The sequence below is a fragment of the Vidua chalybeata genome, chromosome 7 (genome assembly GCF_026979565.1).
Source record: "Vidua chalybeata isolate OUT-0048 chromosome 7, bVidCha1 merged haplotype, whole genome shotgun sequence".
In the NCBI taxonomy this organism is placed as follows: Eukaryota; Metazoa; Chordata; class Aves; order Passeriformes; family Viduidae; genus Vidua; species Vidua chalybeata.
In genome coordinates, this window is record NC_071536.1 from 16,330,392 (window position 1) to 16,346,815 (window position 16,424).

The following is a 16,424-nucleotide window of genomic DNA, read 5'->3' on the forward strand; positions in this document are numbered from 1 at the left end:
GTGCCTAGATAACTTTTTAATCACAGTGATACTTCATGAAAATCAACTCAAATAATCTTTTCCTGTGAGATAAAAATTTCTAATATGCCAAAACTTTGCCATCTTGATAATACTAATCTAAAATAAGAACAAAGCTATTTAAATCTTTTTAAGACATTGCATTTGATGAAAATAGCTACTATTACCCTATCATATCTGAAGTACCAGAACAAGGAAGAAATTAAGGTACATGTTTAAAATATTAATAGAAAGTACAGCTCATTATTGTGAAACTAAAGCATAAGTATTGTGCATTTTTATACAGGATAAGTGTTTTGAGAAAACACAGGAGAAAAGCATATGTCCTTGAAGTGAAAGAACTTCTTAAATTGCATAAAAAATTTTATGTGTCAAATGATTTACACTAATTTTCAACACTTACCAAGCGTACAGCAATTAAATCTACTGAGCTGGATAGTATTTTTCATGCCTTCCAAAAGGAAATATTGCCTGGATGAATGCAGTGAGTTGGGCTGAAAACTGCTTGAATCCCAGGCTTCAAGGGCACTCAGTGATCAATGGTTTATGCCCTGCTGGCAGCCAGCAAAGAGGACAACCCTGCAGGGGTCAGTTCTGTGGCCATGTCAATCAACATCTCACCAGTGACCTGGACAAGGACATAAGACTATATGGTAAGTAGTTCACAGATGACATCAAATTAGGAGGATGAGATGGCATGCCAGATGGCAAAGCTGCAACTAGAAGGATACTGCTCAACTTGAAGACTGGGCCAGGAAACACTTCACGAGGCTCAATAGAAGTGAAAAGGTCTGCTCCTGGAGAGGAAAAATCCTGTGCTGGGAAGTGATGTCTGAGCAGCAGCCCTGCCAAAAACCAGCCAGCATTTACAAAAGGTGCCAGGCTGCAGAACAACCAGTGGTGCACTCTCTCTTTGCAGCATGGGATACTCAGTTCTGTACTACACAGGCAGGGGATGGGGAAAACTCACCATCCCCTCTCACTCAGTGCTGTGAAATGCCACAAGTTGACTAAAAATTATAATTTGGATAGAAGCCCTCATACCTATTCACTTTAGAAACAGCACAAAATATTCCATGATGTCTGCCAATGTTACAGGAAAAATGCAATAACAGATTTTGCACAGAATACAGAGAACTCTGCACTAGGAGAAATTGCTTCATGGTACACCTCCTTGAACTTTTTCATTTCTGATATAGACTGTAAATATGTTGTGTTGCATCGTTTTGTGTCTTTTCTACTTACTAAGTAACTAATTTAACATCCTCTTGGCTTATAAAGTGCCTTCAATAGGAAGATTTAGCATATCTTAGATTTTCTAGATTTTAGAAACATTAGCATTATTTTTCTTTCAAATGAACAATTGTAAAAAACAATTCAGTGATAGCATTTTTAATGTCCACCAAGTTTCAGTTTGCATTGCAAATAATGGCATTCACAGAGCACTGCCAGAATGCTGCAAAACTAAAGACCTTTCTGTATTTAAATTAAAGATTTGAAGACATGCAGTTCTGTCCCTCAAATGTGCTTGCAGTCATACACAAATAATACTTCCTCATATCACGGTGAACTGCACACAAAGACTGGAGCAAAAGACGGGCAAATGTTTAATAGAGTTGGCTTTAAAGAAAACTACACAGAATAATTAATTGCCATTTTACACACCATGTGCCAATTTGATTCCTAGTGTAATATTGTTAAAGCAAGCAGGATGACCTTAACCAAATATTATTTAAAAAACCAACTTTGATATATTTTTATTTTCTTATATTAACAATTGCAGAACTAAAATAAGAATAAATCAGACTAGGTTCAACCAGGAAAGAGAAAGATAACATTCTTTGAATAACCTAAAATTTTCTTTGGAAGAAATCCCATTAATCTACACAGGGATTTTTATACCAAATTTTATTCAAAATTCATGCGCATTCTCAATTCATAAAAAGTCTGCTTAATATTTTCTGTAGGCTTTCATAGTTCTTTCTGATAACAGAAGTGTGTGAAGGAATTGGAACTGATTAGCAGTTAGTTGCCCTGCTAGTTACTCTGCTATACGATCAGCAGGGAGGTCTAATGAATATTAAATAACCAAAGTAATCTCAGTTGTATAGGGACCTGACTCAGAACAAGGAAGAAGCAGGCTGAGAGCTGGGGATGTGTGGTAATGCACTGACAACTGTTCAAGCAGCTCTGCTGGCAGATCACATACCTAGTTAGTAATTTTATTTTTGATCTCAGGACTGAATCAATCTTAAATCAATCTTAAATCTTAAATAGAAAAATTGTATGTCCTGTATGGGCAGAAAGGAATACAGAGTCTGTGCATGAAATCTAACCTATCACCAGTGGTGGGATGTGAAACACATGCACAAATGGAAGACTAGGTCATACCATATGTATGGAATGTAGCTCTTATCTAATAAATTACTATTTTTTTTTCTTTTATTAAGATCTGCCCTCCTACTGTTTAATGTTTCAGAGATTTTCAAATAGAAAGTGCCAAGTCTTCTCCCACTTGTATTAACTGAGGCTTAGCAACACATAAGAGACTTTGTTTTTAATCAAAAAATATAGAACCACTTTATGAAAAAATGTAAAGTATATTTTGCACAAAAGCTGTTTTGGCAACACAAGTCGAAGTTGTTAGCTATAACACACGGGAGCCTCTGCCATACTCTCAAACATAATTTTAGATAAGAAAATTGGATGGGGAAAAAAACAGAGACAGGAAAATAAACAGTGTGTGTGGCAGAAAACAGTTGCTTTTACAGTACTATCTTGCTTCTAGAGAGAAGCCAGAGACCTTTACATGAAATCTTTCTGTACTTTTAACACAGTTGCAAAGCTTCAGGGATTTCTAATTGTATAAACACTTTGGGGAAAATGAGATTCACTGAGAGGTCTATGTCCAGCCAGTACTAAATGTGATGATTGCATCTCAGCATCAGTCATTTAGAATATGAACTTCCTGACTAGCAACTCATATGCATTCACCAAAATTGAAATTCAACCAGCTAGCAGTTTCTTTTCAGTCTGATTATACAGTCAGCATCCCAAAGCTAAAGCATGTACAGTAGGTCTCATACCTCTGAAATACAGTTAGATGTTTGGTTACCTTTTGAGTTCAAATAATGCAGGTCTTCCAGTATTTATATTGTGATAAAATCCTAGAGCTTTAAAAATCTGCCCTTCACACAAGCCTAAGCATAGATATTTTAAAATTACTTAATGTACATCTTCATATTTTGTTAAGGCATGAACAATGGCATATGAATGGGAACAGCTTCCAGAAAAGCATATCTTTTTGACAAAGGCCAGTCCAAGCACATCACACCAAAGGACTAACCTGAAGCCAGAAATGACAGTGTTGTGACCCAAGAGTTTTTAACAAAAATAGTTGAAACAAAATGGAATTTTTTCTTTTTTTTTTTTTTTTTTTTTTTTAAATTTAAATTGTATTACTCTTAATGTCTGTTTAAAGCACCGGTTGCAGTTTTGCGCTTACCACCTCTTCTGAGTGACTTTGGATATCTCATCTGCTTCTTTATTTCTGAATTTTCAGCGTATGAAACTTTAAAAGGTTTCTGTTTCCTTTTTTTTTTTTTTTTTTTTTTTAGTTTTGATGGCTGCTGCAAAATTAGAAAGATCCAGAAGTGGTCAGGGGCCTGGTCTAATGCACTTCCAAAAGTCCATTATAAAGATGAATATAAATGCATATGATATGGTTTTTCTGTAGACCCACAAACCACGCTTAGATATAAGAAACATATTGTGCATAGTTATTTTTTTTCTTCAGAGTGGTATGTTTACTAGGTCTACATTCTCAGTTTACCAGAGTACAGGAATGTCTACTTTACTAAAGCCAGGATCTTTTCGCAGTTCCCAGTAGGTTTCATTGGTAACCCAGGCTTCTCTTTGATTAGCGTCAATAACTTTTCTGTAGAAAGGGAAAAAAAAAAGAGAGATAAAGAGATGAAGAGTTTTTACCTTAGATATTTGTCTTATGCTATATAAAATCAAATTCCACACTTCTCTGTTCTAATGCAATATTAAATCAAATTTCATATTTCTAAAGGAGACAAGAACAGACAGGAATTTAAAAACAAAAATCAACCTCTACTTTTATCAAAAGCAGAAGACAGAGAAGACAGCCGAGACTGAAAATCTGTTGTTTGATCTGTAAGAGCAGGTCTCAGATCCACCTAAAATCCCTTTGTTCACTACAGATTCTGATTATATGAAGAGGATTATCCAGTAGATATAGCTTACAGAATGTAAGCCTTTAACCATTTATTTTTTGTCTCTGCATTTTGCTTATATTATGCTACAACTGCGTCACGCACATTCAGTCTTTTCACTTTTGATTCCCCATGTTACACATGAGGCTACTTGGCATGACTATTCCTTGTTTCAGAAGAATGCTTAATTAAAAAACAGCCAATAAAGAAACACCTTCATTCAAAAATAAATGCATTTCAAATGTATACATATACATTTATATATACATGTTATATATATGTATGATGTTGCTGTTCAGGTCACATGGTATTACTTGTCTATGCAATGACTTTAAAATACCCCTAGTCAAATCTTAGATCCTAATATTATACTTCTAATTCCACTTCAGCAGGAAGGCTTGTATAGCTGAGGCCCATTATGAGAAAATGATCATTCAATTATGAAGCTTAACTGTGTAAACATTACTTCAGAGAAGCAAGTATCAGATATCTTACTACCTTATTAAAACTGCAACCTTCCATGCTTTTATAATTATCAGTCTGTGTTGGTGGTAATTCTTGTAGTACTTCATCCAGTTACACGATGGAAAACAGAGACTTGCTACTCAAATGAAAAGACTCACTTAAAAAACTTGGGTACATATTCAATGCCGTTTTCTTCCATGTACCGCCTCCGAGCTCTCTGGAGTTCCTCTATTCTTTGTTTCTCAGATGCTGCTGCTTCTATATTTCCTTCCTCCAGAAGCCTGTAGGAATAACAGCAGGCTGTATAACAATCACACAGTGTCTAGTCCAAGGGATTTTCCAGCACCAATCATCACAAAAGGCAAGCAAAAGCCAAGTGTGTTGTCAGTGTTGTACTTTCAGATCTAGCCTGAGACACAACTCCCCAGCTACGTGTACCTGACCTACAGCCTCAGGCACACGCTTTGTTCAGCAACTTCAGCATATCACAAACACTGAAGGATTGATTGTGAACTGAGAATTTGGAAGGAATTAGTGTTGCTTCCATCCACAGCAGAAGTGCATGGCATTTCAGAGCCTGTTTTCCAGTTTGTCATGAGGAATCGGCCCCAGGATTGCACTATAGCTCTATGGCATCAACAAAAAGCTTTCTAATTTCCCTCAGCTGGGTTAAGCAGAAATTTGAGTGCAATACTGACTATCTCCTCTACTAGCAGAATCTTCCACAGCTTAATTCAGACTGCAGTGAAGATACAGACAAAATTCAAGATTCAGCCAAACTCAGCCTTGAGCCCACCAAATGTTAAGTGTATAAATAAGCATTCTTGCCTTTGATCTGGCCTGAATCGTGCATCTGTTGCAGGAAGAAGATCTTTCAGTAAAGGATCTAATTCATTGAGCTCAATAGCAAACCTTGTGAAGCCGTAATAACGCTCATAATTGGTTGGCATGGAGCCTGAACACATAAGACAAAGAAAAAAGCTTTTAAGCTATTACTCTAAATATGCAAGAGATTCATTAATTTATAAACTTTTAACAGAAAAATAGTTAAAATATTTTACTCTTACAATTAAAAAGCATCAAAAGCTATTCTCTAAATGAAACAAAATTCACTAAATATTAATATCAACTGCTTATCCTGCAGAGATTGTAATTACCTGTTAATAGACTCAAAGCTTTTATGATCTTCCTCCCGTTTTAAATAAAAACTAATGATTTCAAGCTTTTCAAATTAAAAACAGTTTCCTGTTCCCCAGAAAGTGGGTCTATCAAATGTCTGTCTAAAACCTAACCTTAACTGATCTTTGGAGTTCATTTTGGAACTCAGCACACACTCACAGACTGATTCGACACTACAAGGAGTCAGAACAGACATTGAAGAGAGCAGGGTGCAAAGTAGGGTTCAAAATACCAAAAAATACAAAGTAGGATTTAAAATTCTAAGAACAATAATTCCTGGATAATGCATGTATGACAGATACAGGTGCAAAGATACAGGTGCAAAGGATGACTAATTCAACCTCAGGCCTCTAAGCAAGCAGCAAGTTGAACTCAGATCCTGAAAGTCCCAGGTGTTCACCATCTCTGAAGACCAATCCTTTAGACTAATAAAGCTTTAGTACAACAAATTCAATAAACCCCTATTTGGTGAATCCAAAAAAGTTACCCTGCTCTCTGTCAGAATGCAGACAGGCCAGCTCAGATGCCCAATTTTCTTCTTAATTTTATTGTTCTGTTGACCCCAAGGTCCCAGCACATCTGACCAGGAGTCAGACTGAGATGTAAAAGATTATGCCCTGTAAGAACATTTCTATTTACCATTATTATAAACGCATGCAAACTGTTGTTTGTCTAGACAGGGATTGTAATTTCTCTAGTATTATTTTGTGTATTTAAAATGTAGGCTAAAACAGCTTCACACCTTCCAGAATTTTTTACAAGCTTCTTACCTGGCCTCCATATGCATTTGGCTGAAGGTGCAACCCCACAATAGAGGCCTTCATGCCACTTTCCAAAAAGACGGTGAACCACCTTCCCTTCTTGATCTATCACAACACCCTGCACCTCATTTACATTTGAATTCCAGTAGTTCACCTGCAAGTTTAACCAAGAATTACTATCTCACACTGCTTTTCCAACAACCCATTGTACCAATACACATAATGAATCTATCTTGGCACATAGTGCCAACTGTCCAAATTCTGTGTTGGAGCGGCTCACCTGGAACTAAGAATACCAGAATTCGAAAATCCTATGGTCCTAACACTAACTGATTTAGTATAGGAGAAACACTGCATAATTTGCAATGTGGTTTTGACATCAAAGCATTTAAATTAACTGCACATCTGGGAACTACATTGTCAATCATTAACCCAAATCCCACACAATTCTGCAAGAATGACCCTTTGCCTGTCAGAGCCAGCTAGCACTCCTCTTCCTACATGAGGAGGTATTGAATATACCTGTACTTGTATGGGAATCCTTTCATGGATGCTGAACACTACTGTATGCAGCAGGGAAGACATTCAGCCAGTATTACGTGTTGTTTCTTTCTGTTTCTCTGTTTTGCTTTTCTTAGACACATTTAGCTCTTACACCTTCATCCAAGAGCCAGTTGCCCATTCTCAGATTATCCAACAAAACACAAATTTCAGATTTATGTTAACTCCCCATTGCTAACACTAAAATGGTATCGATGTCTTTTGTTGCAATGTGAAGACAAATTTATTTTTAGGGAAAATACTTGATAGTAACACAGCTACATAAACTTCTGTTTTTATATATGGTCCTTGCTTGGATATTAACCAAAGCAGCAATCAATACATAATGTAAAGAGATAAAATATTGACCAACAAATTCTAGTAGAAGGAGAAGCAAAATGGTATGGTAGTGTACAATGACTTTGTGTTTTCATTGTGTTAATATAAAAAAAGAAACTGACATTTCATTTTTAATCAAAAACCAGCAACAGCACACAGCTATATAGCAATGGAACACACTGATCTCAAGTGTTCAGTGGAATAGAATCATACTAACTGACATAGCATTCTCATTTGACAATTTACGTTTTATGAATACTGATAAAAGGAATAAAAGATAAAATGTGGAATATGGACTTCAGGAATAGTGAAGAAACAGCTTGATGTACCCTTAAATGATACAGTTATATTAATATAAGATATATATTAACATCCATATGTTACCTTGACAAAAGTGAGTTTACAAATACAAACACTGCTTTTTGTGTTTCTGATAGTTATCTCTCCATAGTGCTCTATCCATCTCCTTCCACTAAGAATATTATGTATGCAAGTAGTGACTTTGTTCCAGACATAGTAATCTCCATACCTAAGAACAGATTAAGAAGTAGTTGGTAACATCTATTCATCATGATCATTACTGACAAAAAAGTAAAACATTGCTTCTTTATTGTAAAAACAAACCACACTGCCCAAAAACACCAGCACAGATGACAAAGTCCTGTATCTGGTTACATCACTAATCCTCCTCAGAGAAGCTCACCTAAGCTCCAGGGCACAGAACTACAGAAAGGTGCTATAAACCACAAATAAACACACTGAAGCCCTGCATGGCCTATTCACTGTCCTCAGAGCATGAAGTGCTTTGGCCACAATTCCTATAGGGGCAGGACAGTGACCCAAAGATCAACTTAAGGCTGAATTGAGACTATTAGCAGAAAATGTATCTAAATCACAAATAGAACAAAATAAATATGAGAAGGAGATCAAGGAAAGGAAATAGGAAGCCAGAAGCACATTGGCACATCATCCCTTTGTCTTTGTAACAACTATCCAGTTGCATCTCTAACATCAGACAAGATAATAAAAACAGATAATTCTATTATGCAAAGCACATTCTCCTTCAGAGTTTAGGGGAAGGCATGCAGACAGAAGACAAAGCTGCTCCAGAGTGCATTTACTTCAATTTTATGAGATGGATAAATAGGTGAAGTGATGCTATACTGGTAGAGGCAGAAAGAAAGGCTGGCTGCAATGTACAGGAGAAAGAACACCATGACAAAACCAGAAGACATATTTAAAGTACTCAATCCTTGCATATTCTTAGGATTTACAAGCTGCAAGTAGTCTCACTGGTGGTGAAGCTACTGCTTCTCATTACTCTGCCAAACCATCTTCATACAAAGAATGAAGAATATATTTTATTTTATCCACATTTTGAAAAAAGACCTTTCATGGTCTGGTTGTTCTGAGGGAACACTCAGCAGCCTTAGGACTGAGAGCCTTAGGACAGCACCAGCTGCTGACAGTCCTGCATTGCAGCCTTGTTCTGAACAGCTCATCACTGCTGTACATAAAAAACATGGGTTCTGTCTCCCAAAACATTTCTATCCCCCTCTCTCCATCACATTCTAGAGTGCATATTTTTCTTCCAAAACCAAAAATGGATCTTCAGGCTCAAAAATATTCCAGTGGCCCCACCTGAACACTAAGGAGCGATTAGAGGTGGGCACCAACTCTCACCAGTACAATCCACGTGATGTCTGCTTACCCCAACCCATTCACAAGGCAGCACAGACTGGAATGCACACAAGGTTGAAAACAAGAGGAGAGTAGCTTACTTTGGAAGAGTCACATTCAAGGTCCCAACAGGCAGAATTTCCATTGATTTCCCCCAGAATTTGTTTTTCCACCTGATATCTGAATATAATAGTGAAATACTTAAAAACTTGAAATGACCAAGGTCTCCCCCTTGCACTGATCTGTGTGGCACCAGATCATCTGTACAGGACTACCCAATTCTACAGGGCAGTAGATAGTATGAATTTGCCATGAAAATATTAAGAAAAAAATACTAGAAAATTACATTAGGTCAGAAAAACTGAATGTAAGTTTAATTAAGAATTGTGTCTGTGCTGCATAATGGTCAAATGTCTTGTGCAAACATTCAATACAAATTAAAGGCATACACCAGTAGGTACAAGGAAAGAAAGAGTAATTTTTTTCAACTGTAAAAAGAACTGTTTGTAAGAAATAGTAATTTTATTGGTAAAAACCTTTTAAATAGGAGAGTAGAAACAGGCTGCAAGTGACAGGGGAAATTGTAGCATGTTTGCTCACTGTTAATGAGAATTTGGAGTAAAATAGATCATCAGTTTATAATACGTCACTTCAAAATAATAAGTATAGAAATTCTGAGTAAGTTCCAAATGCAAAGTTCAGCTTTTACAAAGTTTTTACTTGACAATAAAAAAGGAGTTATGCTTTTGAATTAAAAAGTATACCTTGCCAAAACACAAAGTTTTTCGATTCACAGTGACAGGCCGAAATGGGAGGATGGTGGCTAACCTGAAACACAGTTTGGTTGAGTCAAAAACATTTAATTTTCATTCCTAAGACAGTACAATTTTTATTGCAATATGAAAATACTAAATAGTTCATGTTGTTATGAAAACAGATACAACTCAAGTGATTGTACTTTAAACAGTTCCTAGTGATTACTATAAAGATGTATTCCTTCTAGCCTTTAATGAAGTCCACTCATATAAACAATATTTATTCACTTCTAAGAAAGCAAACCATTCTAAGTAGAAAGAAAAAATGGGATTATTCTATAAAATGAAGAACAAAAAATAGAAATCTAAACAGGAGCGTCTAGCTAGGAACAAGCTTTACCTGCTCTGAGAAAAATCGAAATCCTTTGTCTTCTCTAATACATTCATAAGTTTCACCAAGCACTGGGTTAAATGGCTTGCTTCCTGCTCTAAAGTACGTAGAGGCATAGCCTGATGCTGCAAAGGCAGCTATGAGAACCTGTAAAAATACAGACCAGAACATGGGAATAGGCAGACATTCTTGTGTATGTGCCATCACTGTGTGGTACCACATAACTCATTTTGCTCAGTGACAACTGGATTAATGAAGCATGCCTGAGAGTGAAGCCATGCATCCCAGCCAGAACCAGTATAAACTTTATTTCTTCTGCTGATACAATTTCTTTTTCTTCATGGCCTCATTCAGTCTTTCAACACTCCCTTAAAATGACAACCTACACATGACACAGTTTTTCTGCCTTTGACCAGATTTATCATTAGTGACCTAAAACAGACCCAGCTCTAGTCCTTCTTCCCGTAAATAAATATTATGTAATAACTTCTAATTACAAGATCACATACCATTTTCCTATGGGAACTATTTTATTTAGTGTCAAACATAAACAGCTCCCCCTGAGGATGTCCTTAGTCCAGAGCTATCTCCAAATCTTCCATACATATGTAACCTTAACAGCCAATGTACAACCACAATTTAATAATCTCTCAGCCAGGCCTGACAGGGAGTAATAAGTGAAGTTGCATGCCATGGTTATTTAGTTTACAGGTCACATTTGCAGAGTTTTTAAAAAAATCACATCAGCCAGTCAGAAGTCCAAACAAAACTTCAGAAAAACAATACAGGGATAAAAATGAGTCAGCTATTGGCAATATGCTACCAGTGGGGCAAATCTTAACCAGGTTCCCCTCTCCTCCTGCTAGTGAGGACACAGCCTTCATGTGAGGTTTTATGCGCTTTGTTTTCTTCCCACTGTGTAATGGGTGCTCCATTCTCTATTCATTTTGTATTATTCAGAAATGCAGCCTCAACAAAATTAACACTGTTTTCACAGGATTTTCTTCAACAGTAAAAACCTTAATTCTTCTAAAACTCTTTTCAGATTAATTTCAACTTCCTTTTCAATTTAACTATAAGACACTGCAGAGAAATGAAGGAGTTTCCTATCCTTCATCCAGAGAGCAATGTGGAAAAAAAAGGTTTCCACAACTTTTGGATGCTTATTGAAGATAGCAAAGTCCTGATCTTTCAGAGAACAGTGAACATGTAGTAACATATTCACAGCATTCCTGCTATAAGCTTTGGGTATTCAGTTTTTTTCCAAGTAGTCTCATATGCCTCAGCTCAAGTGCCGTTTGCATTTTTAGAGGTGCTGTTTAAAAGTTTGGCTTGTACTCCCAAGTACTGCAGTAGGCATCTGTAGCAGAGAAGGGTATTGAATCCACATTTCCAAGGAAGCTTTCAGTTGCACCATGGCTTTTCCTTCCTGAATTCTCCCTGCTACTTCAATACTGACCTACCAAACTTTTCAACAAAGGCAGTAATCAGTCTGCTTTACTCCTTACAATACTGCCCACTCCTTACAGAATCTCCTTCCTTTTGGGAGGGACAGAATCACAGAATGCTGTGAGTTGGAAGGGACCCACTATGATCACCTCCTGAGTCTTGTATGAAAACAGAATATGATGGTGAATAATTCAACTCCATTTCTCAAAATAGGTTCAACTTCTTCAGTGTTTAGGATGCCTCACTCTCCTGCAGGCCTTGTGAACACAGCAGTTCAGGGACTTGAGTGTGCGATTGTGTAACACCAAAGGCAACCTCTCTTCTCCCAGTTATCCACAGTGCTGCCAACCCCTACCAGGGAACAGCAGATATGTTCAGCAAAAATGTTGCCAACTTTCCCTTACAGCCTTTCCCTGCGTCTTCTGAGGAAAAGGAGACATGACAGATCAAAGCACCCTGAGAGCTGAGCACAGGCTGCTGGCTGCCAGTAAAAAAACCAAAACAGACTTACAGGGGAGCTGAAGTTAGGCTGCCCAGGCAAACTTTGTTCTGGTGTTTTGAAACTTCTCTCTTAGAAACTGCCTGGGAGGACATCTTATTCACACCTATATTGATCATAAGGCAGCCATAGACTTGATTAACTCTTGAAGGCTGCTGGATTTGATCACTAAAAGCCAGGAAAGGATGCTGCAGAGCTAGAAACTGCCAATGCCTACATCTACAGTCATGGAGCATGATATCAATCTTAAATAAATGAGTTACAACTGCAGGACTTGGTTTAAGGTCAAGAAAAATCCCACAGCCTTGTTAAGATCAAACCTACCACCTGTAACTGTTCACAGCACTTTTCTGACACAGCAAGGAGGTCTGTTTTCTGTGACCAGGAGGGGAAAGAGAAGACCCTACATAAACCCCACTCAACAGCTCCCTTTTTAACACAGACAGAAGAAGTGCTACACTAAATACATTACCATGCGTTCATAAGGATTATCTGTTTCAGCAGCCTTGTCCAAGAGTTCACTGTATTCCAGCTCTTCACAAAGATGTTGCAAGGTATTCAGAGGTTCATTTAGCTCAACTGGCATGGATACTTTGGAAAGATCTTTGCCAATGTTATTTCTCAAAATATTCCACAGATTGATGTTACTGGTGTCCGGGCTGGGAGCTGGGAGACAAGTCCTCCGTCCATTTCTGAATGCGCCTCCTGTCAGCTCACCATTAAGAACTGGGAAGGGAAGAAAAATATTGTCATAAGAAAGCACCAGACTAAGAAAAACAGAGTTCTCCATTCAACCAAATCACTGCCAGAACAAGCAAGCCCAACTTCATTCTTTTCAGCTGAGTTGGTCTTCTATTGACATGCAGTAATTCTGGTACATGAACATAACCACCGTAATTTCCCAAAGTTTGAAACACAGTATACTTTGCCGAGAAATGTTGTCTGCAACACTGGTGTTGTCCTCAGATATATTGTCACTCACATCACTGATATAAGATTCATCATCAGAAGCCTAAAACATAAGTAAAATATCCATTAACTCAAATACATATAAAATATACAGACAAAACAGACAGAAAGTTAACTGAAGAACAAATATTAAAAAAACCAATCTCTATCCAATTAGAACTATTAGCTAAATGAACTGAATGTTTCAATCTGTCCATAAGTGCCAATGTTGTCAAAACAAAGTGCTACGTTGTGCTCACGTTTCTGAATTCCTTATTATCCAAATACAGACATGAGATCTGCAAAAGGTGGCTTCAAGTAAGATCAGGGATGAAAAAAAATTGATAACATAATGCGCTAGGGATGGGAGGTGAGAAGAGATAATCAGATTTGTGCTATTTATAAAGAACCAAACAATGAAACGTGACTTACTTTTCAGCAAACAAATTCTGTAAACATCGATCTATCATTTTGCAAAGCAAAAATCTCATCAGCATTAAGAATATTTTTAAAATTTGTTTTACACAACTGTTTTTTCAAGAAATATTACTTTTTTGTCTATTTCTCTTATTACAGAGAATAACTTTATATACATATGTAGTAGAAGATTTTTTTAAAGAATATTTGAAAATCTAAATTTAATTGACTGCAGAGTCAGCTGTAACTGTCTATGTCATCCTTAGGTGGAACTGCCATAGCCTGGAAAGGACATGTACTGAACGTAAATTACTGACACAACTAATTTCAGCTCAGTTTTCCACTTCAGGGAACTCCTGCACCTCTTTATGTGATCTCAGGTTTGTTTATCTACACTTTACCAATTTTGATACCTTTTTATTCTAAGTAACATTACTAAAAATAAACAAAAATTCACTAGTGGTAGCACTACCTAACTCTGTCCAGCAGCAGAGCTGCCACATGCTGTCACAGCCTACCTCGTTTTCTGATGAGCTGGCAGATAGAAGCACTTCCTGTGCGTCAAAGAACTCTGAAACAGATTCAGACATAGAGAGCCTGCTTTCATTAGAAACTTGCTGAGACAGTGGCAAACTGACATGAATTTGTTCACCCGTCTGTAAATAAAGCACAGAGAAGCAAAAGTATTATTTCTAATATTAAAGAAATACGTGTAGAAGGGTTAAGTCACCTGAATAAGATTTCTATGCTAAATACAAGCGCAGAAAGTAAAACCAGCATTTTAGTAGGACTTTGTGTGTACCTAACAGATGACACTGAGGATGACAAAATAAAGTGCATTTTGAACAGTGAGATACATGTCTTCATTTGAGGCCTACCCAGCATCTACTGCCAAGTTTTAGCAGCATGAAATTGCAGATCTAGTTCTCTATGCAGAGGATTGATTTTGTGGACAATAGCTGGATTGTGTCAGACATGTTCGACCATGAATTTCAGATTAAATCACCTTTGGTTATAACAAATTACATCACTGGGAGCTAGTTTTGATACAACTAAAATTTAATTATAAAGATTTATAAGGTCTGGGAGTTATAAGTTACTTTCCAAATAAATGACCTTGTGAACCAGTTTAGTAACAATGTTTGAAATGCTTGAATATTTAGGAGGATAGATATAATATGCATTTTTATGGGCTTTTATTCTATGTTTATACTCCAAATCTCATTTGCATTATGCCATTAACACTGACCCAATACTACTAAAATAAACTCTACGGTTTATTATAAAGAAATGTAACCACAAAGTCAAGGATTCAAAACTGTGCTATGTTGATGTCAGTAGTGCAGCAGGCTAAAACAGTGAAATATAACCTTCTCTTCCTGCTAGCGATGGGTGGAACATCAGATCAGTGTTACCCTGCAGGCTATTCACATTAAGAAAAAATTAAGATGCTCTCCTTGTACCATTTTACCACAGGATCTGTTGTTGTGAAGGGAAATAGATCTTGGACTTAATCCCTTAATTCATACAGCATGTTGCTCCTGGGAGATAATACAGATGAAACTACTGAAGCCCTTTTAAAAATGGTTAACTCTTCAGATTGCAACACAATCCCCGTTATAATCTTATTCCAGAACTCCTGCATATGGTTTTGTTGACATCTTAATTCTGTAGAATTATTCTATACAGTTACCTCAAAAACCACTAACAAAACATCCCAAAAAAGCAAAGCATGCCAAGAGGTCAAAACCCCTTTTTTTTTCATTAGGTCTGATAAGATTGTAGATGGACTGTGATGCTTAATGCTTGCTTATAATGAAAACAGAGGCTCATTTCACCATAATCATAACAGTAACAGGAAGTGACCAAAATTTTGAGGTTTCACATAAACTAGAGGGACTTGGAAAAATACACATGCTCCTACCTGAAAAAGACCCTTACACAGGCATTATCTATGTGCTGTAAGATTATAGAGATATATATAAAACAAGTAAGATAAGTGAATGAGAGATCTGGAAACTTTAAAAAATTTCTTCAGTCAGGCTTACTTCTACCAAGACAACGATGAACAAATGAAAAAGGAACAGCTAACCAACAAAAAATACAGAACAGAAGAGAAGGTCATGCCCAGAACTTCACTGTAGATTGCTGTGCTGTGGCACCATTTCACTTCTATGTTCTGTTGCTAGCCTCCCACATGTTGGATTCTTGGAAAAATTGTTCAGACATTTTCAGAAAACAAATAAACAGAAACAATTTTACCTTTTTTGCTTGTTGCCAGAAATAACTAGGAGACAAAACTATGTTAATTGAAATGGCATATGCATAGAAAAAAAAATAGTGGAAATGACAAATCAAAAACATTTTTTGTAAAATGCAAGCAGAATGTTTGCCAAAGTGACCACACTAATTGTAATATAATATAGTCCACAAATTCAGATTTGTCATGAGGGAAGCTCACTGTTATTAATACAAATGTTTGTTAATCTGTTGACTAAGGAAAGCAAAATAAGAAAAACTAGATGTTGCAAAAAATATTAGCACAGTGCATAGTTCATGGACTGAACCTTTTGATTTTAACAGTACCACTCAAAATTCTAAACGTGAGGCCCTTTAGACACTTGCAAAATCAGGCCATTAAATAATTAATTGTTCTGTCAATTTAGCAAGAAACTAAGATACAGAATTGGTTAGCTACTGTGTGATACATTCAAATGCAGTAAAACCTCACTAATTCCCACAGCC

General features: G+C 36.7%; 1 protein-coding gene across 4 annotated transcripts in view; it reads right to left on the reverse strand.

Annotated features, from left to right (window-relative positions):
* Nucleotides 1-2,560: 2,560 nt before the first annotated feature.
* Nucleotides 2,561-16,424, reverse strand: part of OSBPL6 (oxysterol binding protein like 6) — a 46,728-nt gene continuing 32,864 nt past the window's right edge. For all 4 annotated transcript variants that reach the window (XM_053948240.1, XM_053948242.1, XM_053948239.1 and 1 more), the window contains 11 exons: nucleotides 14,198-14,335; nucleotides 13,239-13,326; nucleotides 12,787-13,040; nucleotides 10,376-10,513; nucleotides 9,985-10,048; nucleotides 9,322-9,400; nucleotides 7,925-8,069; nucleotides 6,671-6,815; nucleotides 5,550-5,676; nucleotides 4,880-5,002; nucleotides 2,561-3,955 (listed from right to left, as the gene is read on the reverse strand). In XM_053948240.1, the coding sequence (XP_053804215.1) occupies nucleotides 3,847-3,955; nucleotides 4,880-5,002; nucleotides 5,550-5,676; nucleotides 6,671-6,815; nucleotides 7,925-8,069; nucleotides 9,322-9,400; nucleotides 9,985-10,048; nucleotides 10,376-10,513; nucleotides 12,787-13,040; nucleotides 13,239-13,326; nucleotides 14,198-14,335 (1,410 nt within the window). In that variant the 3' untranslated portion in view covers nucleotides 2,561-3,846. The remainder of the gene's footprint in view (nucleotides 3,956-4,879; nucleotides 5,003-5,549; nucleotides 5,677-6,670; nucleotides 6,816-7,924; nucleotides 8,070-9,321; nucleotides 9,401-9,984; nucleotides 10,049-10,375; nucleotides 10,514-12,786; nucleotides 13,041-13,238; nucleotides 13,327-14,197; nucleotides 14,336-16,424) is intronic.